We start from the raw sequence: 22,339 nt of genomic DNA on the forward strand, positions 1-22,339 counted from the left end.
AAAGATACTGCCACACAAGATGCTTTTCCTGGGGCCTGAGAGAGAGAAGGGGGGCTTATTTGTGAAGCCTCCGTGGCAGGTAGCACGGGCAGGCACTGCAGCTTGTCAGCGTGGGTCCCATTAATAACCAGCACATCGGGGTCTGGGAAGCTCAAGCAAACTCTTGGCTGCAAAGGAGCTGTTCTGCCTCCTCAGGAAGCAAACCGCCTCAGTCCCTTAAATCACAAAGCAAGATGAAGCTTCTCTAAAAAACGCATGCAAATTGAGAAAAAACTTCAAAATCAAACCAGGCAAAATGTACCACCTCAGCCACTTTCAGACATGGAGCAGGAGAGTGCGTTCCCTCCTCCGCAGCGTGATGCGGTCTGATCCTTGGGTGAGCAATAACTAAGGAATGTTCCAACAACGGAAACCAACACGTTAGCCCTCAGTAATACTGTACACGGAAAGAGCAAGGAGAACCCAGGACTCCTCACAGGCTTGCAGAGTTGAGGAGAAAGAAGTAGGACCCGAAGATGAACGTTTTGTGCGTGGCATTGCCGTGGGAGCTGCTGGGGAAGGGTATTAAAGAGGAGTGCCGGAGAAGAAGGGACCCTGGGAGTGCTGTGGATAGACCTCAGTTACAAGAAAAAGAGGAAAACACAGGTTTTAAATCCAAGGTGATCACACAGACACAAGGGGGATGGGGAAGGAAAGGACTGTGGTATTCCCCTACAGGCCAAACAATCAAAGGCTGACAAATGTAATTACTTTCTTTAATCTCAAGATTTCTGGGGGACTGACTCACTACTTCTGAACACTTGAGGGAGGTGACGCTTTAAAGTGCAATCTAGCTTGGAGGAATGACTATGTAAAAATAGCACCTTCCTAACCCTTCGTATTTGCTCTGTGCACGTATTCAGTCATGTCTGCTAGTGACAAATGACATTTTGATTACCTTTAGCTCTGCCAGCCTTACAGAACCAAGTAGAGGGATGAGTGTGAACTCAGTTTCACCCTGGACAACACACCTAAGCTCCTGAACCACCTTGGCCTTAGCATCTCCCCCAAGTGCCTGGTTGGAAAAACATCGGTGGGGAACTACACAGGCTATCTCCGAGTGACGGCTGAGAGCCTCTGCGGAGAAGGAGCTGTCTGGGAGGAATATGCAGAAAATCAGATGAACGTCCTAGTCCTAGTTTCAGCCCCTAAAAGCAGGGGCCACGTTTTCCTTATAGCTGTGCAGTCCCTAAAGCTGCATTGCTCTTCAAAAGACAAGAATAATTAAAACAACATGCAATGTTTACATCAAAGTTCTTTTATTTAATATTTAAAGTTAAGAATCTAAATTATTATTAATACTGAGGAACTCCCCCGCCCTCCAGCAGTTTTTCTTGCTGCTGGAACCTTCCTTCCTGAACACAGGCTGTTTCTTTGTTTTTATCATCTGCATCACTGTCATTCTGATAAAAAGACTGCAGAAACTCTGCTCGCTGGGGATACTGCAGTCACTAAGCCTGCTGAATATCTGCAGTAGGCAAGTCACTGACCAAAATATTTACCATAAAAGGCTGTCTGCAAGGATCACACTGAGACCACGGATCAGCATCACCAGTGCTGCTTAATATCAGGCATCAGACTCTGGAAAAACTTGTATCCCTGCCTTTCTCAAACCACTCTTAATGCAGGACTACCCACCATTCTACACTGTTGAATATTTTATTCAGTCTTGCCTTAGAAGACTTGTGCGGTGAAGCTGTTGATAATTCCTTTGGGAGACTATGTCGTAGTCTTAAAAATCCTCAGCTACGAAACGTTTCCTGATATCCAGCCTAGATTTCTCATTTTCATCTGATTAATTCTAGTTACCCCACTGTGTTTATGCCCATCAAACACCTGCAGCCTGGTATAGTGTGTCTTGCTTTTAATTGACAGTTAGACATTCCATATATATCTATATATAGCTCCTTAATCTTTTAATTTCTTTCTTTCTCACTGGAGTCATGTCTTAGCATGTGCTAAGGTAGTTTTGCTTTTTTCTTTCAGCAAAGCCAATGATTATTGTACACTGAACTAATAATGCATGAAAGCAAAGTCTGACAAGCAAACAGACATTTAAGAAACAATTTCATTTTTCAGTCTTCAGTCTAAAACCAAATATTCTACTAATCACATACTTACTGTGTACCAAGCTTCTTGTATTTACTAATTGAGAAAGCATCAATGGTGAGGGCATTCAGTATTATAGCTGGATACAAAATGTATTTCTCAAAGCACTGAAGCCAGACATAGAGCCTTTCAAACCACATCAAATGAGCAGCATCTGAAACAGAAGTTCAGATAACGGATCATTTCATCAAAGAATCAGCATTTTTTGCACTGCAGTACTATAGAAGAAACCAGTTAGCTCACATTAATAAATAGAACCAACCAATTCATGAAACAATGGAATTCATAATTCTTTTGCAATAGAGAATCATTTTGTTCTTTTCTGATTTTAGAGAGTATCTGTTTTGCTGCTTATAACTGCACTCATGAGAAGCACTCAGAAACAATAAAAGGTGGTACGTGATAGATGGCAGTTTCTACATAATCCAATTACTTAGTCACTATATTAAATAGTGCTTTTAGTGATGCAACGACTGCAGAGGGACCCTCTCCTGCTCTGGCACCGACCTGGTGGATGACCTAGGGAACTTCCTTTGAACTTTGCGCCTCCTCCTTCCCCATCTTATAGTGGTGAAACACTGTTCATTAGACTGCAAAGCATCACTGACCTCATTGAAAAATGAAATATCCTTTGAGATCTAAAGACTGAAGAATTAACAGGAACTAGAAACTGTCACAGATGTTTCTCAAAACACTTAAAACAGCCACTGTAAAAGTATCTGCCAGGATCACATCATTCACCAGTAAAGAGTATCTTTTTGTGTAGTAGAATCTTCTAACATCACAGTGCTTAATATGAATATTAAACAAAAACTGAATGCTCTGTGCAATTCAACTGCTATGAGAACTTCAGTGAACTGAGTGCAGAAACACTTGTGTACAGACAAAAATAATGTCTTTATTCTCAACTGACCTCAGCCAGACAAGATTATTGGAAAAAAACTGAACACAAAAAGGCAGACCGTGGTATTGACTCCAAAATAACAGTGCTAGCTACCGAACCTCCAATACTCTTCCTTGCAGAAACGATGCATATGGATCCCACACTCCCACATACACCTTTTCAATGACAGGCAAAGACGACGTGCTGAGCCAGCAGATTTGTATGTTCTGCAGGCACAGCTGTGTATTGTATAGGCTCAAAGAGAAAGATCTAAAAGCAATCCTTTCAAATTAGCTTTAAGACATGTTTTACCAGCATCTTAAGCTAAGGCAATGCTCTTGCAAAAATCTGCCTTCAGAAAATATGATGAACTTCTGTTTCTTGTAATAATGTCAAAATATTTCCTCCTCTTATTACCTAAAGGCCACATCCTAAAAGCTCCTACATGCAGCAAAATGCCCATTTTGGAATCTAGCTGTTTTTCTCCATTCCTCTCCCCTCCTCCTGAACTACAAATTGCTCCCAGAGCTCCACTCAAGAACTTGATCCAAATGCCCAAAGCTGAGCTGTGTGTAAGAGCTCAAGCTTGAATAAAGAGATATGCATATCAAGTAGACCAAAAAGAAGGTAGCTGCAGGAGCAGGGAGAGATGTGTGCAGACAATGCAGACAGAAAAAAAAAAAAAGCTTACATTCAGAGGGGGCCCAGGGAAAGATGTGGATGATTTGAAAAAGCTTTACATGAATCTGTGGGGTATGAAACAGCGGTGGGGAGAAGGAGAAAAAAAAATAGTCTCTAGTGTTTCAGGGTTTCTTTCCCACTCAGTCCTGCAGTGGTTTCTACACATCTATTATACCATAAGTTCACAGATCTTGGCCTCAGCCTTTCTTCCTGCAGTCAGGCAAAACAATGACACGTAATAAATGAGTTATCTCATAGGGGCATCATGAGAACTGGTCTGATAATTGCTATTCCGTGGAAGGCCTGAGAGTTTGAACAGCTCATTCAGAGTCTATGAAACAAAGCCAGGAATAAACTCGTGGAATTGTCAATACCAGCTGCTCGTCTAATTGCAAGCCGCCATTTGTCTCCTCATAGCACTACACTTGTCAAAAATTAGGAACCTGAAAATGAAATTCTATGCAGTAAAAGCTCCTCACAGACATCTTCTTTTGTGTAATTGTCCTTTCATCGTCCACACCTGACAACTACAGGATACTGTCCTTTTCCAAGCTTCTCTTTCTATACAAACAGGGAACCTTTAAGCTCAACTCCCACATTTTTCTTACAGGGTAAGAGAAAGAAGACAGCCTGTCAGACATATCTATCAAAGGGATTACACAACCTTTTCCCCAGCCTGTCTCATCTCAGAACATGATAAAAAGCCTCTGCAGCAGCCTAAGGGAGTGAAAAAAAAATTATATATATATATATATATATAATTTTCTCTTGTTTTCTAACACACACCACCAGCTACATTTCAATAACACGTAAGCCCCACAGCGCAGAAATGGGCCACATATAAAACGAGGACTGCAAAAGAAGGAAAAAAGCCTGTTGCCCACAGCAGGCAGCATGGGAAATGCAGCTGGATCTCAAAGCAGAAGGAAACCCATCTGGGGAGATCAGTCTGGCAGATCTCTACCCTCAACCTTTTCAAAAGCTGAGTCATTACATTTAGGAAAACAATGTTTTCTGACAAATGAAGACAGACTTAATCAGGACAAGGGAAAGAAATCTTAGAGTAGTCTTTTATGATTAAGTGATGTAACAGACAATAAAACTCGGGTATTCATCAGAATTACTGATCATCAGGGAGAGGAAGCCCTGAACAATGTTTTCAGCTGGGCATGATCCTTACTAAGATTTATATTTCTACTACACTTTCCTTGGCACATTGCAGTAAAAGTTAAAAGGCAATCTTCAATGAAGTCTCTTGGGTACTTTTTTCATACCCAAACCTTGTTTGGAAAGTAATCGTTTCAAAAGATGTGATTTTTATTTTTTTTTTTTAAAAAAAAGATTTAAATCCTTAATGCATGGTTTTGCAGAGAGTGATCTGAACTCTTTTGTTGTCTAGCTAAAGAACACTAAAGTCCCTCAGCAGACTGTGTTCTGACAATGCTGTCTTCAAACACCTCAGGAACATATATTGAGAATGATTAAGGCACAGGATCCATCAAGAAATGACAAGCAAGCTTTTGGCTGGTAGCAAAAGCAAGATTAGAGCTGGTGTGGAAAAGAAAAAAAACGAACACCTGTGCTTCTTGAAGTACACTGGCTGCTTGCAGAAACAGCTTTATCAGAACAGGAAATCAGACCTTGACACACTAAAATATTTACCGATACTAGCATGTATCAGGGCACTACCCACTGAAGCCAGCAAACATTAGCAAGAACAAATCTTCAAGAAAATTTCACAGTTCCTTTCAATTCTAATGTTCCTCTACGAGTGTTCTGATGGAAATTGGAACTCTCAGTGGCACTACTCTTGCTGTTCAAAGGATATATAGTTATATGCCAGAAAGTAGAAAAATTCTGCCTCAGTTGCATCAATCATTTAAGTTTTTAAATTATATAAAATGCCAACCTATTAAGCATGAACTATAACGTATCAAGCGACACAGTGAGTAACTACTGTAATGTAAAAGCAAAAGGCAGATCAAATGATGGCTCGTGAAAGGCCATTTAGGGCCAGTAAGATGATTAAGTGATAGGTGCATTTGACACAGGAGAAGAAGCTGAGAGAACTGGGATTGCTTAGGCTTGAGAAGACAAGACTCAGGGGTATATTATTAATGCCTGATTGAGGGCATTTTGGCAGTATAAATACTTAATGGGGAGGGTGAAGTGATGGAGCCAGACTGTTCTCAGTAGTGCCCAGTGATGGCACAAAAGAAAGTGGGTACAAACTGAAATTCCATTTCAACATACTTAAGAAAAAAAAAAAAACAAACCAACACAACCTTTCTTACTGTAAGGATGATCACATGCTAGAACTTGTTGTCCAGAACAGTTGGGAAGTCTCCACGCTTGACGATATCCAAAAGTGGACAGAGCTCTGAGCAACCTGCTCTAGCTGACCTTGCTCTGAGCAGGGGCACTAGACTAGACAATCTCCAGAGGTGCCTGCCCAGCCGCAGCCGTTCTCTGCAGTGGTCTCAGGAGACTATTTCTACAGGTCCACAGATGTGCTGATGATGGGGGGGCGGGGGGGGGGGGGGGGGGGCAGGAAATGGAAATGATGGGCTATGCATGCTATTCGGAAGAGAGAAATGTAAAGCATAATTTATTCTCCCTACTCTGTTCCTTCTGAATATTATTTTTTTTAAACCAAGACAAGCTGCAAGTCATTGCATCCATTCTTTAGGAAAGATTTTATTACAAACCTCTCACTTCCCGTTGCTGGTGCTCTTTGCTTTTAAGGATGGGGTGGGAAATCCACAGCCAGGGGTGATGCTTGCGAAGCTGAGGCAGTAGGTAATGTGTTACAAACCCCACAGTCCATGCTAAAGCAAACAGGACAATGCTGAGAAACGGCTGGGCCAAAAGAGAAAAAAAAAAAGGAACACAGTTATAACTCGCAAACAACATTTTTATATAAAACTTCTTTTTTACATTTTTTTAACACTTCCTATAATTGTAATTTTTGTGCAATTAATTTTTATTCCTATGTTCAAACCCTCTGACTCCATAGGTGAATATGGACTTTGAAATATGTATTTTGCACACACTATTAACCAAATTTTTCCTCCCTAAATGAAAGAAAAAAGGCAAGTGATCAGGCTTACTCATTCTGTCCCTCAGGTTCTGTATTATAAAAGAGCTGTGGACATGCAGAGGTTTAAAGAAAGAGACAGCAAATAAGTAACAATGAAATTAATACAAATATCTATAAACTAACTGCCTTGCACAAAGAATGTTATCATGACTAGTATGTACATTTTCACTCACTTTTCCCACAATCTGTATTCTTTCCAGTTAAAGCACCCTGTGGTTTTGCATAAGAGATAGTATCTTAGGGGGGAACAAAAATAAAGACAGATACACACCCTTAATGATAGAAACACAGTACTGGCACTGACAGCAAATGACAGAACAGCAGCTGCTGTGCAGACAATGAGATCCGATTTCAAGATTTCTTTCTGTGAAAATAAATATTTTATACAAAATTAGCAAACCAATACTATTTTAACCAAAGTAAATGAGACTGTTCTCAATTACTCACAGTCTGCATTGTGATAAGGCTAATCAGCACTCCCTGATACAAAAGTATTTTCTCCTCTCTGCTTTGGGAAATTATTTCTTCACACTCTAGGTTCATCAAAGTAATCACATTTACATTCATCATGCCTAATTTTAAATTATATTTTTAGATTTTAAATAATGTAGTTTTAGGGTTGAAGAAATGAAAGCTATAAATTTTCATACTGAGTCTGATTCTGTTTAAGGAATATAACTTTTATGTTATGACTTTTTTATTTTGGGGAATCAAAATTCTGGTTCCATTTCCTATTTGCAAGCTTTAAAGTTTCTTCAGATTCACTTTCTCTTGCATTACTGAAATGACTCATGCTTCTCTGTAAAGTCTTCAGAGACACAAAGTTAATACATTTATTATGTTCTAAAGTGACATGCCCCATTCTCTGATTTTCTGTATTGGAAGCCAAATTTTGGCAAGATTTTATGGATTTCAGGCAAGGCCTTTTTCTAGTGTCACTGAATGATAATGAAAGGACACGTCTGCCTTTACATAAAGATCTATAACTAGGGTAGGAGTAATTTTGTTTCTAAAGATTGGAAAATATCACTGTCTTCCCAGCCCATTTTTCTTGTGATTAAAATGTCATTCTCAGTAAACAAACAAACAAGATAGCTTGCGATCTGCGCTATCTTCCGAATTGTACTTCGGAGGTCACCCAAGTGTCTTTGTGAGTAAATGAAAAACTTGTCTTAGATTTATGAGAGGGGCATTTGAGTTCAGCACTCAATACTACTGCTAAGTTATCAAATGAGTAACTATTTGTAGTTTTCGGTTTAGAAACTGACTTACACTTTAATTCAAAGACATCTAGAAAAAAATAGGTGAAATGCAACACTTTTGTTAGAATTAGCTCATCCGATGTCCTGGTGCTGCAATCTAGGTAGTCTTCATGTATCTCATCAGAGAAAAATTAAAAAAACTAAAATAAAGATAGGATAGCAAAACTACGAGTAACAGAGACAAAAAGAAAGCAGGCAGAACAAGCGAACAACAGAAGGGTTGTGAATTACAGGGGAAGCTGGCAGCAATCACTATATTTAGGCTGCCTATCGCTCCCTGTTATGAAAGAAGCTTCTTAGCAAAAGGTCAGGAGCACCAGCACTTCCACTTACTGCAGCAGCCCTTTGAAATTCAGCAGGACTAAAAAGCCTTCAGGCTCAAGAAGTACTTTTGCTTTGTCCCAGGAAACTCCAGTCTGGCTTAGCTGAATTCTCAACCCATCGCCACCGCTCTTCCCTTTCCCAGGCTGCTCCGGAGCACCTACCTCCAAAAGAAGAGGGCTCCCTCCCCTCCGAGAGCCATGGCCTCTCCAGGCAGCCCTGTACTCCGCAGGGACTGTAAGTAGGAAGGTGTAGGAGCAGAGTCAGGTCTTCCTAAGCCTTCCTGACCATCTTTTCAAAACACAGCCCTGCTGGTCTTGCTCCTTGCTTCTTGGCCGTCATATGCAACAGGAGAATCACAACACGAGGGACCTCTCACAGGAAAGGTCTTCTCTTCCCCTGGTCCCTGCCTCTCCTCACAGGTCCTCTCCGTGCGGTTCAGACCTCCTCTCACTAGCAAGTTGTGTATCCATCTCTAACTCAAGTTGGTTTAGTATGCAGAGCAGTATGCAAAAAACCCGGTCAAAACCCTGATAAAGATGGGTAAGGGAATTACTACCAATGCATATAATGTAAGTATTTTTTTAAAAAGATGTTGCATACGAAATCTATGTAAAGCAGCAGTTATTTAGCTTTTAAAATTCAGCATCTGAGACAGTTAAGCAGTGCCAGATTTATATGGCACTATTTCAGCCCTTTTGTGAGTACATATTATGAAAAGTCTCGATCAAGTATCATTTTCTGCACAGCTGAATCTAACTACTCAATAATCTAAAACAAGCTTATAGGAACAACAAACACACTCCAATCATATTTTCAAGCTCTTCTGTACAACCAGAAAGGATTACTATTAAAATAACTCATTTCTCTCACAATTGGTTGACTGAAGAAGCTGCCACTTTAAGAACTACATCAAAGTAGTTAGCTGTAAAGTCAGCAGAGGTGATAAATAATGGACATTTTGGGGCAGGGCAGCGTCCTAACTTTCCATTCTGTGCCAGGTCACCAAAGAGAACCTTTGCTAAAGATTACGTTCAGAAGAGAATGTACTGCACAGATTATATTGCATAGGACTAGTATTTCCCACCTTTCCCATTTTTGAGTTTGCAAGCATCCTTTTTAGGGTGCTTTCACTGTTTTTGACACATTAACAATCCCATACAGGAAAAGGCCTACGCTTTTAAAGCAGTGGTTATTATTCAGGTATTTAAACCCAAATTTGACAACTGCATTGCAACTCTGGCAACATCTAAAGTATTTAAAGTATCATACACACCCAGGCCTGCCCTTTTACTCTTGCAAAGAACTGCTTCAAAATGTAAATGCACTGCTCAGCTGCTGACTTGCACAACGGTCCCCACAGGAGCTTCTTCTTGATGTGGCAGACGCTTTCAAACTTTGCACAAAATTCAGGTTTATTCCTTCCCAAACCTGAGAAGTAGCTGCTTTTGTTTCATGTCATGCCATAGTGGTCACACGCGCCCCCCGGAAATGACTGACCCTGGGCTGTTATCTCTGGTTGAGGGGGATTCAGAGCCACCTTCCAGGAAAAAATCTTGGGCATCCACCTGCAGGCTGCTGTGGGTGGAACTGTGGCTGCCACCCTTCCTGCCGAAGGCAGCTAGCTCCTGCAAAGCATGTGTCTACCTTGGACACAACTCTGTTCCCCATCCTGCGCTTAGACCCAGCTGTCTAAAAGCAGGATTTTGGACGCTGTTCCCAAGGCCAGGCACTTAACTGAATGCTGAATAGCCCTACAATGTAATTCCCGAGTCCTTCATTGCCGTTGCTTCAACATGGAAAAATCTCTGCAGTGAGAGATAATCACTGTTACAGCTCGGACTGAAAGCAGGTGCTCTTTTTCCTCCATTTTACACTCAAGGAAAAAAAGAAACCCCAAAACAGCATTGCTCAAAAACTAGAATAAAGAAATAAGGAACACCTCAACTAGATGTGTGAACTGGAGCTGCACACCAGGTTAACAAACCCACTTATAGGACAACATCACTACCTTTGAAGCCTCAGAGATTTTACAAGCAGAATATACTATAGTGACACTTTTTTTTTTTTTCCCCTTAATTATCATAGAATCGTTTAGGTTGGAAAAGACCTTTAAGATCATCAAGTCCAACCGTTATTTTCAATTATGCTTTTGCAGCATTGTACAAATCCTTTTACTAGCTATCTAAATGTTTGTATTAAAGGCCAGGAAGGAAGCTGAGTTTGAATGTAACACATTAGCACCCTCAGGCCACTGGTTAATCTAGTAATCAGCCATGTGGATGCCTACAGAAATTAATTATAATGGTAGGAAGCTCCATTCTCAAAGTTGAATGGTCAATTATCCATCACAGCTGCTTTATAATTCAGGCTTCCAAAGCTGGCAATTCTTACACAGCTATTCAAGCAAAGGAAAATAGTAAAGGTCATGTAACTAAACATTAGAAAGGCTGTATTTATTATTCCTAACATCAATGCAAAGCCACTACAGAATACAACACATTAATTTTCAGTATTAACCTTGTTTGCTTTCAGCTCCTTGAGGAGGTGACTTGGTTCTGTATGCCTCAGGATTTCTGATTAAAACAGGTCCTATTTAAATGGCATGTTATGTAGACCATATGTCTGTATATAGACCAGGGCAAGGCTGTTGTGTTGCATCCTGCCCCTTCTTGCTGCTAACAAGGGGTTAGGAATACTCTCCTCACAAAGGAGCACTCCAAGAGGAAAAAATGACCTACCACCATGGAACCTCCTTCAAATACTGACTTGTCATTTCACTCAGCTTCTGAACTGTTTGAAGATCCTCTTGCAGAAGTTCTGGAAGCTATTTAAAATTAGCTTTTAAGAGTCAGCAGAGTCCTACACCCTAACCATGACTGCTGTTGCTGAAATACGTCAGCAGAGACTGAGGCTTGATTGTGCTCCTCAAACCTGGGGCACGTGCATTTTCTCCTACCTCCCCAGGTAGTTCTTCCCCACTTGCTCTATTAGCACTGCGCTGAGATAGCAGTGGGAGTCTGCTGGCAAACTGGTGTTTAACTGAGACAGAGGTACCAGATAACACAGGGGTTAGACAAAGAGCCTGCACTAATCAGAAATTGCCCTCTCTTTCTTCAGGACATCTCCCAGTGTGCAAGAATTAGCGCTGCTAATTGATATCGTAAGCAAACAATTTGCTTACAGTTTTTATACAGATTGAGGGTAGCCTGGACAGAGAGCCAAAAACCAAGAAGGCGAAGAACCAGCAAGCTCCAGCAACACTGGAGGAAAACAGCCTCTGTCTAAAAGCAACAGCAGCAGCAGCAGCATGGAGCATCAAATGTACAGAGCCGAAAAGTGCCAGTCTCCCAAACCAGGTATACTCTGGAAAGCAAAAGGTGCCAGGAATCCCACTTAGTTAAATGCAAAAAACACTGGCAAAACAAGACAGGAATGAGGCATGGTGAAGGGAATGGTGTGAAGTGAGGCATGGTGAAGTCCTGTGTCTGGCCAGTCCCACCAGAGTCCTCCCTGTGCTTCTGCATCTTCTGCCCCAGCGGCTCAAGGGCCCAAGTGCAGCTGAACCACTGAGTGACTGTGTTAGTATACTAAGCCATCAGAACCCTGTCCACATTCTCGACGTATTTTTATGTCAGTCATCTGCTGTATGACCTCATTTTGAAAATACATCCAAGATCTTAGATGCAAATTTGTTTTTGGGGTTGTGTTTTCAATATATTGAAGCCTTGCTCAAAGCTTCGCTCTGCACTGTGAAACAGAACCAGTTAAGTGGGCAGCCACAGCCACCGTGCCAGTCCCTCGGCAGCACTCCATCTGCAGAGCAGATGAGATCAGACTCCCCTGCTCCAGGAAGGGCACTATCAGCAAAAGACACAAGTAGGTTACAAATAAGTGAGAACGAGAAGCTTTCCATCCAACCTGCCGTACAGCCCACGTACAAGAATGGACTGACAATGAACTGCAGCAATAACCTGCACATCAGAAATACCACAGAGTATAGCAAAACTTTCACAGAAATACTTGGGGTTTTTTTAACTCTGTTACTAGCTGAATGCTGAATGTTCATATCGCAGTATGACGCTGTCGCAAACAGTTTAGTTTGCAAGAAACTGTATACAAGCAACAAGCAATGGACATATCGCCTAAACTTACGTGGGCCTTACTAGAGTAAGCAATTTAAAATAACATTATACATGGTAGAATGTATCTATAAATAACAATAGCAAAGAAAAGTAGGAAACACTGGCAGCGTGAGATCAACTCACGTGCTGAATGTAGGCTGTGTAACACCTTATAAAATGCCCAACAAATGATTCAAGATGTACAGGAGAGATCCATCCCTTTGAAGGGACATCTGGAGACCAGGCCAGCTACCCCACGAGCCACCTGTGCCACTAGGCACCACAGGCTTTCAGGTCATGTCTAAGGGTCAAAAAAAGGCAGTCTGTCTTCCAGGCACTCTCCAAACGCTCCCTGCTTCTGCGAGCATTCAAGAGTTTAGGAATAATTGCAAATACATTGCAAACGCTCAGATGCAGGCGTTAGGGACATGGTCAGGAAGGGCTGTCTGAGAGCCAGGAAGCAGGACAGTTCATGGCTCTAAGAAATGTCAAACACCCCTTCACACTTCTGGAAGCTTGAAAATCTTACATGAACTCTTTATAAAATCAACTTCCACCGGGTAATAGTGAGGTTATTCAATATAAAAAGACCTGAAAAGGAAGATGGGTCGCTTTGGATGTTTAAGCTGAAGTTACGGGAAATAAGCTGACACAAACATAGAGCTATGTGGCAGACAGCAGGAAATAAACAGCCTGCCAAGCAAAGAAGAGACAATGAGATGGCAATGCTTGACACCAGGCATGTTCCTCCCTCCCTCATACTAGTCAAGCTTCACATGCTTATTCCATCTCCAGGGGACAAGTCTGGTCTGTGCTCTACCTGGTTTGGCTGGGGTGGAGGACATACAGGTCAAGAGTAACTCCTAGCACAGAAAAAGGCATTCCTGAAAACTAGGTCAACCCCTAGATCTAGAAAAAGGATTAACAGGGGCTGTTTTAAAAACACTTAATTCTGTGGAGCAAATCTTGTCCCCCTCCAATGTAGACAGGGAATTTGGCGGGACCGCTCACCTTTTTGAATGCTTGTTGAACAGTCCAGCCTACCTTGCACACACCAGGTGGCCAGGTTGTAACTCTATGCACAGAACCTGCATTAGCTCCGAGTACCAGGATGAGATGCCCCATTCCCCAAGCTCTAAGGGTTCATTCCCCATCACCTATATTAAGGAATCTATGTTGCCAAGCCCTTCAAAGGAACTCGTCAGAAAGGAAAATTGCAATATCCCCTTTCTCCCTTCTAGCTTCACTGGAAAGAAGATGTAGAAGAACTTCTCTCGGTTTCCATCTGTGGATTTAAAGGAACAGGGTATATACCCTCCCATTTTCTGTGCTTTTAGTAATTTAAAGATTTGCATTACTAAATGAGAATATTTAAAAGGTCTCTCAGTGGGGAAAATGGATGGGAGAGAGCTTTAAACGGAAAGTAATGAAAGAAAAGGTCTTACCACTGATTCTCTCATCTTTTCTGGGAGTGGATCTGCTGATGAATCTTCAAATCGTTGACGTAGATAGTGAGGGACATATTTGCACTGAATAAGGGACCTGTAAAAAAAAAAAATCCTAGTTAGGATAATTTTGAACATGTCTAACAGATACAAATATTCCTGGGGGGCTGAGGAGGAGGAACAGCCCCAGATTTCCTTCCTCGCATATGCAGCAGCTATCTTATCTCTGTATAGCTGAAGATTGACACAAACCAGCTCCACCTGTGATCAGGGCAGAACTTCCTCATCAAAACATTAAGGAGTCCCAGCAGTCCAATCAATATGACTCAGGCATTTATAGGCATAAGCAGAGAGGGAACTGTTGCATTCATGCCTTTTATTAATGTTTTAGCTAAGCTGAAACCAATATGGGAGCTCTTCAGACCCATGTTAAAAAGGCCAAAGAAGTTATTTCTGTATAAATTGTATATTAATCCTTAGCTCAAGATTTATGTGCTACCTCTTCCTCCATCTTGAAGTTTATGCCACAAGCCATCCTTTAAATACTGCTTCCAAGCTCCTTAACTTCCTTTAATTAAGTTCAGAGCTGTTTAAAAATGATCTTAAAACTTTTTTGTGAAGGATTATTCATTTTTATCATGATTGCACAATAAACATTTGATGCTGTTTTAACATTAAGATATTTCACAACCACTTCAGCTGCTAAAGCTTTGATTAAGAACATAAAGAAATCAGTAGCTAGCTTTAGAAGTTAAAATGGATTTAATGGTGTAAGAATACTGCCTTAAAAATTTTAAGGAAAGCCAAGTTTCTGTTTTATTAAAGAAATTAATGAACTGGTGTGTCCTTCCTGGCGAGTGGGAGAAAAGAATACATTTAAATTACTTCAAAATTGGAAGAGCTCACACTTCCATGCTGATTTGCAATTTACCTGTGTATATTTTACTCCAAGGCTAAACAAATCTCCCTAATACAGCAAGCAGCTTCACTTCCTTCCATACTGTAATGGTCGATGAACTACACACCACCTACACAAAGCTCGATCCAGGTCTAATTGACATCAGTGCTAGACACAGTAGGCTTTGGGTAAAGTTAATGGCAATAGATATAAGCAGGTCTTGTTGCTTTGCCACATCAGAACCTAGTGATGTATAAATATCAGATTTCCTGAATCTTCTGAATGGTAAAGAAGGAATTTCTCAACTCTTCATAAGATTGACCAGGATGCCAATTTTCTGCTAATCCTTTCCTTTCTCCTCAGAATTCTTTTCCTTTTCCCAAGTTTCCCTCCTCAAATACAATCTTGAATGGCCTAAAAAGCCCTTCACTTTCCCCTTCTCTCTCCTGCATTAGAACTGTGCATCCAGTCACCCTGACTTACCATATGCTTACTACAACCTTCACACACTAAAGAGCCTCACCTCAAGGCACACACAACACACCTCATGAATCAAAGGAGAGAGCCTGTGGGTCTCCCCACAGCCCCTCTGCGCTGGTCTAGGGTAAGACTGAGGTGTCTGTGAAGCAGGATCCCAGATGGCACAGTGATACCAGCTGCGCAAAACCCACTGGCTCGCTTAATCCCAAAGCCACATACTTAGATACCCAACTGCTTGTGGACCACCACAGCTCCCATAACGGCCATATAGCACAGTTCCCACACAGGAAAACTCACATTTGCCACCCCTGAGCTATGGATCTACAGACTCTCTCATGCCACTGCAACATGCAGATCACAGCGTTGGGTCTTCTCCCTGGATCTCCCTTGTTTGCAATGTCAGCTCTTGATATACACTACCTTTCCTCAGCTACTTCTAGCAGACTGTGTCAGAGAAGAAAAGGAAGGAATTAATCTCAAACAGAGAGGCATATCCTGCTGACAGGGACCCTCAGCAAGAGCTGGAATTGAGCCATCTCCCCAGTACATCAAATGTCCTTTCTCCTTGCCACAGCACACATTCTGCAACTCCAGTACCCTGAGCAACCCCTCAAATAAATCATTATTCTCCAACACGGCAAGCACACAATTTCCCAGAGGGTGAAATCTGCTTCAGAGAATTTGGATAGTGTTGTTCAAAGAGCACCAGCCCTACCAGCAATCTGACCGCAGCACTTCATTTATTTCCAGGACTGACACCAACCAGGCAAATGTGGCAAGGAATTTCCACCTCACCACAGTACTTTTCAGAAGACAGTCCCCGTGGTTCTGAAACCCAGGCATCACTCTGGTTGAGTGCTGTATGGAGTAATCAGTAAATAACATTTACAGGCAACTTACATCAGTACAGATGGGTCACTGCTTTGTCTGCTGAGGTGATAAGAAAGTGCAACTAGCAGACCACAGAAAGCAGAGAACAGTGCTGGAATGTGTTGTGCATCCCAGGGCTCCTGAACAGAAGGGCAGAAAGCAAAATATTTGTAAGTTAGGAATGCAGAACTTAAATAATTAAAAAAAAATAATCAATTAAGTAGGCTAAGCCATACATGCAGTGTTAAATGCAGAGCATCTAAATCTGTACACCATCTACCAAGGATTGAAAATCTTTTTTTCATATCAAAGTCTACTATTGTGAAAAAAGACTGCAATTAGAGGCATGTTTTGTGATCACATTATGTAATTCCTCTATAATCAGCAATTAGCCAGGAAACCAGATGAAAGGCAGGTTTTCTTTCCTCTTTAATGAAACACTAGAGGCAAATTCTCATTAAAATGAGATGCGAGTGAAATGAACTGCACTGTATTTGTCTAAACTCTAAACTGATACTTAGTTACTTGATCTGTGGCCAGACTGCATGCAACAAATGCCAATGTCACCTACATAAGGCACCACGCTACTGTTCTGGCCCCTCACTCTCCAATCTTTCTGCTCCTTTGTACGTTGCATCCAGGCCCTCCTGGATGGCAATTTACACTCGTCAGCACACTCCAGGTGTAACCAAGATGAAAAACTGTCTCTGGGTGACTTAAATACCTATAATTGGCTAGAAATAATAAGAAAAAGAACATGAAGCTTAAGGAACGCTTATCAAGACAAGCTTCATCTGTGGAGTCCTCAGCTACAAATTAGGGATCCTAAGACATACTCGCAAGTCCTGGCTGTAAAAGGACACGGATTTTGGCTGTGAATGATACAGAAGCTTGGTGGATCAGATCCATAGCCATTTCACTTACTAGACTTGTTCAATGCCTCCACACAACTTCTACCTGATGAACTGAACATGAGGTCACCAGATTCTGCCATCAGAGAACTTTTTGGGTAGGTTTTTGAGAAACAGTGCTTGTAGGATCTTTAAGCTAGCACAAACAAGGCATCTTCTGCACCACACCTTTTGCTTGAAAACCTTCACAATTTGTACAGGGCCAATATTTTCACAGAATAAAGTAGGTTTATTAGTCTTATTTTGCCCAGTGCTAAGTGTGTTTTCTTAGCAAAGCTGACTCACATTAAGAAACACTCAATTTCTTTCAGGCGCAATGAATACCTGAGTAAGACAAACTGATTTTCTTTTAAGGGACAAACATCCAACCCACTGCAACACGAGGTTTCTTTGGAACTTAACCCTGAAAATCTCATTATCCTAAGAGCAGTATCACAGAAGTGAAATTTTAATACCAAGAATCACCTTCCCCTCATCATACTGAACACTGCAAAGATGAAAGACGGAAGCGCCTAGTTCTATCAAACAATCCTCCTCAAAAGAGTCACTACAAACAAAAGAGAGATTTACACAGTATTACTGGAAGAATCTAGCACCATTTGTTTGACAAGTTAAACTCTGCCATCCAATTCCACGCTTCATTTCATTGTTCCCAATTTTGGGGCCAAATAATTTTTGCGTTAGCTTTTCCCACGCTTAGTTTCAGGTCAGAAATGCATATTCTTCAAAACACTCAAGGAAACTAACCGAAGCCAAAAATGTTCTGAAAATGGCTGAATCACAGCCTACCCAAATATCCGTGGCATTCCCAAGGAAATACAACCATGTACAGATCCACGTGGCAGCTCCTAGTGCAGGACTGTCCCTTTGCCCTGCAACTTCTTTCAAAAGCAAAATCCTGCAAAGAGCCCGGCAATATCCCTGGTATTGAAATGTGTCAGGAGCCAATTTGAGAAACCATTCTGCCCTCTTTCTGCTGTAAAACTGCACATGGCCGGTTCCCCATATTAATGTCTCAGGAACTCTTTACTTCCATCTTTTCTATCTATCGTACACAGCTTCTGTGTCTGGCTTGCCCGTGCTCCAGTTCCAAAGTGTCCCTTTCCCCTCAAAGCTCAGCTGTCAAGGAGCCAGCAAGGCCGGCAGGACAGGCATCGATATTTGCTATGTGCCTAGAAAGCAGGATTATCCAGAATAATGCTGCACAATGGTGTACCAAAACAGGAGAATGAACAAAGGTGTCATTTCTCCGACATCAGTGTGATATAACCTGCTCCATTTTGTCATTTTCCTCCCCTACTAATGATTCCTGGTAGAGCTTTAAATTAAAAAGATGAAAAAAACAATATAGCTGATAATTGGGCAATGATTCTTCTCAGTGGGAAAACAGGAATGACAGGTTTTAGTCTTGGAAGCTGGTATTATCTGTCATGCTAGACAGGGAGTTTGACTTCCTACTTTACCTCATTTGATTGAGGTGACATGTAGTGCTTTCATATACAGTTTTGACTTTGATGCAGACACTCACGTAGCCATTTTTAAAACAAGTGAAATGGACTTACAGGGTTAAGGATGAAAGTGATGAGTTACAACAGACCCAGTGGTGGGGGGTGTGCGTGTTCCATTCCAACCACAGAATCGCCTAATCCCAAAACAATCCACTAAAAAGGAAGATAAAGGTGACTTTGAACTTACAAGCCTTTTACCACTGGTGGAGGTAGGGAGGCAAATGTATTTTTTAAAAGTGGTGATATTAGTTTTCTGTCTTACATTATTTATATTTTTCGCTTCTTTCTTCCCTTAAAAAAAAAAATACGCGTGTAGCACACTTAGCTTTCAAAGATAGGCTCAAATAAATCATATGTCCTACTCCAGAGACAAACAGTGCTCTGAACAGAGAACCATTTGTGGTAAGTAGAAATTCTTGTTACTTTTTTTTTCCCTTTTCTTTTTTCTTTTCTTTTTTTTTTTTCTTTCTTTCTTCCCCCCCCCCCCCCCCCTCCCCCCAGAATATTCCTTGCAACTCAACAAAGACTTTGCAGATTGCTGCAGCATTAGCATCGTTGAAGGTGAAGGCGTTACCATGGTGGCTGGCTTTTTAAATATGGAGACAAACTCCAGTTGTTCTTCACTATGCACACACCCGTGATTTTCCACTCTCTTATGATTTCATCATTATTCATAGAATGGTTGGGGTTGGAAAGGACCCTTAAAAGTCATCTAGGTCACCCCCCTGCAAATCAACCAGTCTTTCTTTGGTCTTTCTCCTTAGCTCTACAACCCACCTTTAGCATGGTTCTGTGCTATTGCTCCTATCAAACAATACGCAGGACAGCCGTTGACAGCCAGCCATTCTGAATGCGTGATAGTAAATTGAAAGAAAAACTATCATCCTATTTCTGAACTTATAAAATACTTTCTGATTGAGATTGCAAAAGGGAATACTCCCTGTGCCCTCAAAGGCATGAGAAAATGTTGACAATAACTTGTTCTCCACAAAGTTATCTAATAAGCTTAGCTGTATTGCCATGGATACTTGTTTTCAGTGAACACTAGCAACCAGGAAATGTGAAGTACTCCAGAGCCTTACATTACACTGGTTAGACACAAATTCCAGGGAGAGAAGGCCACCAGCCTTACCTTCCCATCATCCACGGGGGGGTGGGGGGAAGTTACTTTCCCAGGAGAGCTCCAAAAACTTGACAAATTATAAGCTACCAGAATACAGATATCACTGCCCATTCTGAGCAAAGTTTTGTCTGTTTCTCTGCACTCCCAGCTGCTATTCCAGCTGTGACCACATTTTTCAGTGCTGAAATTTAAAATCCCTAAGGCTGGGACTGATGCAGGGGCGAGCACGTGTGTGTGCACAGCACCTTACACAATAAAGTCCTGGTCTGTGACTAGGATTCCTCGTCTGGAGAGTAAGGTGAGCAACAACTTCAGGCAGGGGCATGGATACTCATGGTTCACATTATGCTGAAGTTTATCCTAAACAAGAAGTGCAGATTTCTACATTCCTGTACAGTGACATATTTCTATAAGAGTAACCCTGGACCGTATCAGATTCTGCAGGCATAATTTACTTTTTCTGTTATATCTGGACAACAAGTTCTCATGATACACAGAAAATGAAGAGCCTAACTATTGAAGTTATGTCTAAAGTGTGAGTCTGACTATGGCTGCAAACATCGCTCACTGAAATGCACCATATCTGACAATTCTCTCCAAAATTAATGCTCCTAACAGCCCTTGCTTGAACCTCAGGGGTCTCTAAATTGGAAAGTACATAAAATTAATGAGCCTTGTCTTCAAGACCTCCAACAGGGCTGGAAGCATTTTACGCGGTAGAAACAAAGCTGTCTAATAACCCTGTATCTCTATTTTTGGTCACTTACACATCCGGGAATTCTGTCTATACACATGGGCCTATTCAGTGCTGTTTAGAAATTTATTTGAGCAGTCCTAGCAGACTGAGGGAGATGTATGCTTGCAATTCCTTCCCATTATAAAACCCTAAGACAAATATTTCAAACTTATTAGTACACAGATGAAGCCTGTGTCCTTGAAAACAGGAATCAAGAAGCATTGTTATTCTGACTAATGAGTTTAAAACTCATTAAACAACAAAGCAAACTACATCAATGTGAGCTGAGAATGGTTTAAAGTACACACAGGATTTTTAGTAACTGCCCATTGAAGCAATAAGTAAGTTACCAGAAAATACTTTCTTCAGGTATAAGGTAATGGAAACTACACAACTTTAGTTTTAAAAAAAATGTACAGAGCTGGAGGAGGTAGCTCCGCTGCATATGAACACATTCATATCAGTTTAATTTTTCTGATCCAAGTCCAAAATCTGAGATTTTTTCCAGCTGATTAAGATAAACCACAATTTCCTTAAGCAGTTTAAAAAAAAAAAAAACAACAAAACAAACCAAACCACAACAAATCCCCCCCAACAACAACAAAAAAGCTGGAAGACAAATAACTAACTGGTTCTGGTTAAGTTTCAAATCCAAACCAGCTGACGGGAACAGAAGGCAGAAGAGAAGGACTGACTGATTCCAGAAACCTTCAGGGATGTGCTCTTCTGCCCCACAGCAAAACACTGATGTGTTGGAATGCTAAAGACTGATATCAAGATGGCTAAATTCCAGACCGAGTATTTGTGGAAAAAGTAGGAGGGCATACATGACTTTTTTTAAGTATCTGTTAAATATTTGGGCACAGACCACAAAACAGATGGAGCTGGAGACAAAAATCAGCACATCAGGCAATTCCAGTCAAGTGAAAAAGATGGCACAGAAGTTCCTGTGTCTCCAATCTGATGAATGTAGTATCTGAAAATAAAAACACCTCCTCCAGCAAAAAGAGATAACCCTTTCATATATCAAAGCTAAGGTAGCTATTAGAGCTGCCAATTTCTGTTCAAGAGTACAGGACTGAAGCTGAGATCAGAAACAAAGCCAGGCTGAAGTGAACACAGATAATTTTAAACTAAACTCAGTTACCCAATAGCTTCCAAAAAGTAGCAAGCTGAAAAATCACTGCTATTAGATGTAACAATCCAAGGAATGAGCAAAAGAAGTGATAAAACCATGTTTAGGATTTAGACTTTTTATTAAACAGAACTAAATTAATGTTCACAGAGGACCTGGAAAGAAGTGAAATAAGGAATGGTGATATCATTAAACAGAGGCCTGGGAGATAAAGAAAATCTCAAAGCAAGCAGGAGAAACTCAGCTCTTTGCACTTTAGAAGCTAAGACATTTATCTTCTGTCTTGTCTGAAATCAGGTTCACAGTATTGTACGTAAGGCTGGACAAGCAGCTGGCGTCATATCACTCGTGACAGGGATGTGTCATGGGATAAGATGTATGAAGACATGCTTTACAGCACCTGAAAGCTGTAGCTAAATTACCTTTGCATCACTGGGATAACATGAGTGTAAAACAAAAATTTATCCAGGTGACTCCACATTGTCACCAGAGGGAATGACTTGTGTTCACCAGCTGTGTCAGACAACGACCCAAACACCTGCTCCGCTCACAATACGCTCCTTTGACTGACAACAGGGACAAACAGTGTCCTGTCCATCAGTCCTCAAGGCCTCAAACACATGGAAGGAGACCTGGAATTCCAGCTATTTTATGTTTGGGGGTTTTCTGGAGAAATTATCTGTTACAATTTTAGATGCAATAATACTCTGTACT

At 41.2% G+C, this 22,339-nt stretch overlaps 1 protein-coding gene across 1 annotated transcript in view; it reads right to left on the bottom strand.

Annotated features, from left to right (window-relative positions):
* Positions 1-22,339, bottom strand: part of PCNX2 (pecanex 2) — a 159,924-nt gene that overhangs the window by 75,444 nt on the left and 62,141 nt on the right. The window contains exons 16-20 of the mRNA XM_080388846.1: positions 16,243-16,352; positions 13,965-14,061; positions 7,084-7,176; positions 6,421-6,571; positions 2,161-2,302 (exon numbers count right to left, since the gene is read on the bottom strand). Coding sequence (XP_080244972.1) covers positions 2,161-2,302; positions 6,421-6,571; positions 7,084-7,176; positions 13,965-14,061; positions 16,243-16,352 — 593 coding nt within the window. The remainder of the gene's footprint in view (positions 1-2,160; positions 2,303-6,420; positions 6,572-7,083; positions 7,177-13,964; positions 14,062-16,242; positions 16,353-22,339) is intronic.

Source organism: Falco punctatus, assembly GCF_963210335.1.
Source record: "Falco punctatus genome assembly, chromosome: 5".
Classification (NCBI taxonomy): Eukaryota; Metazoa; Chordata; class Aves; order Falconiformes; family Falconidae; genus Falco; species Falco punctatus.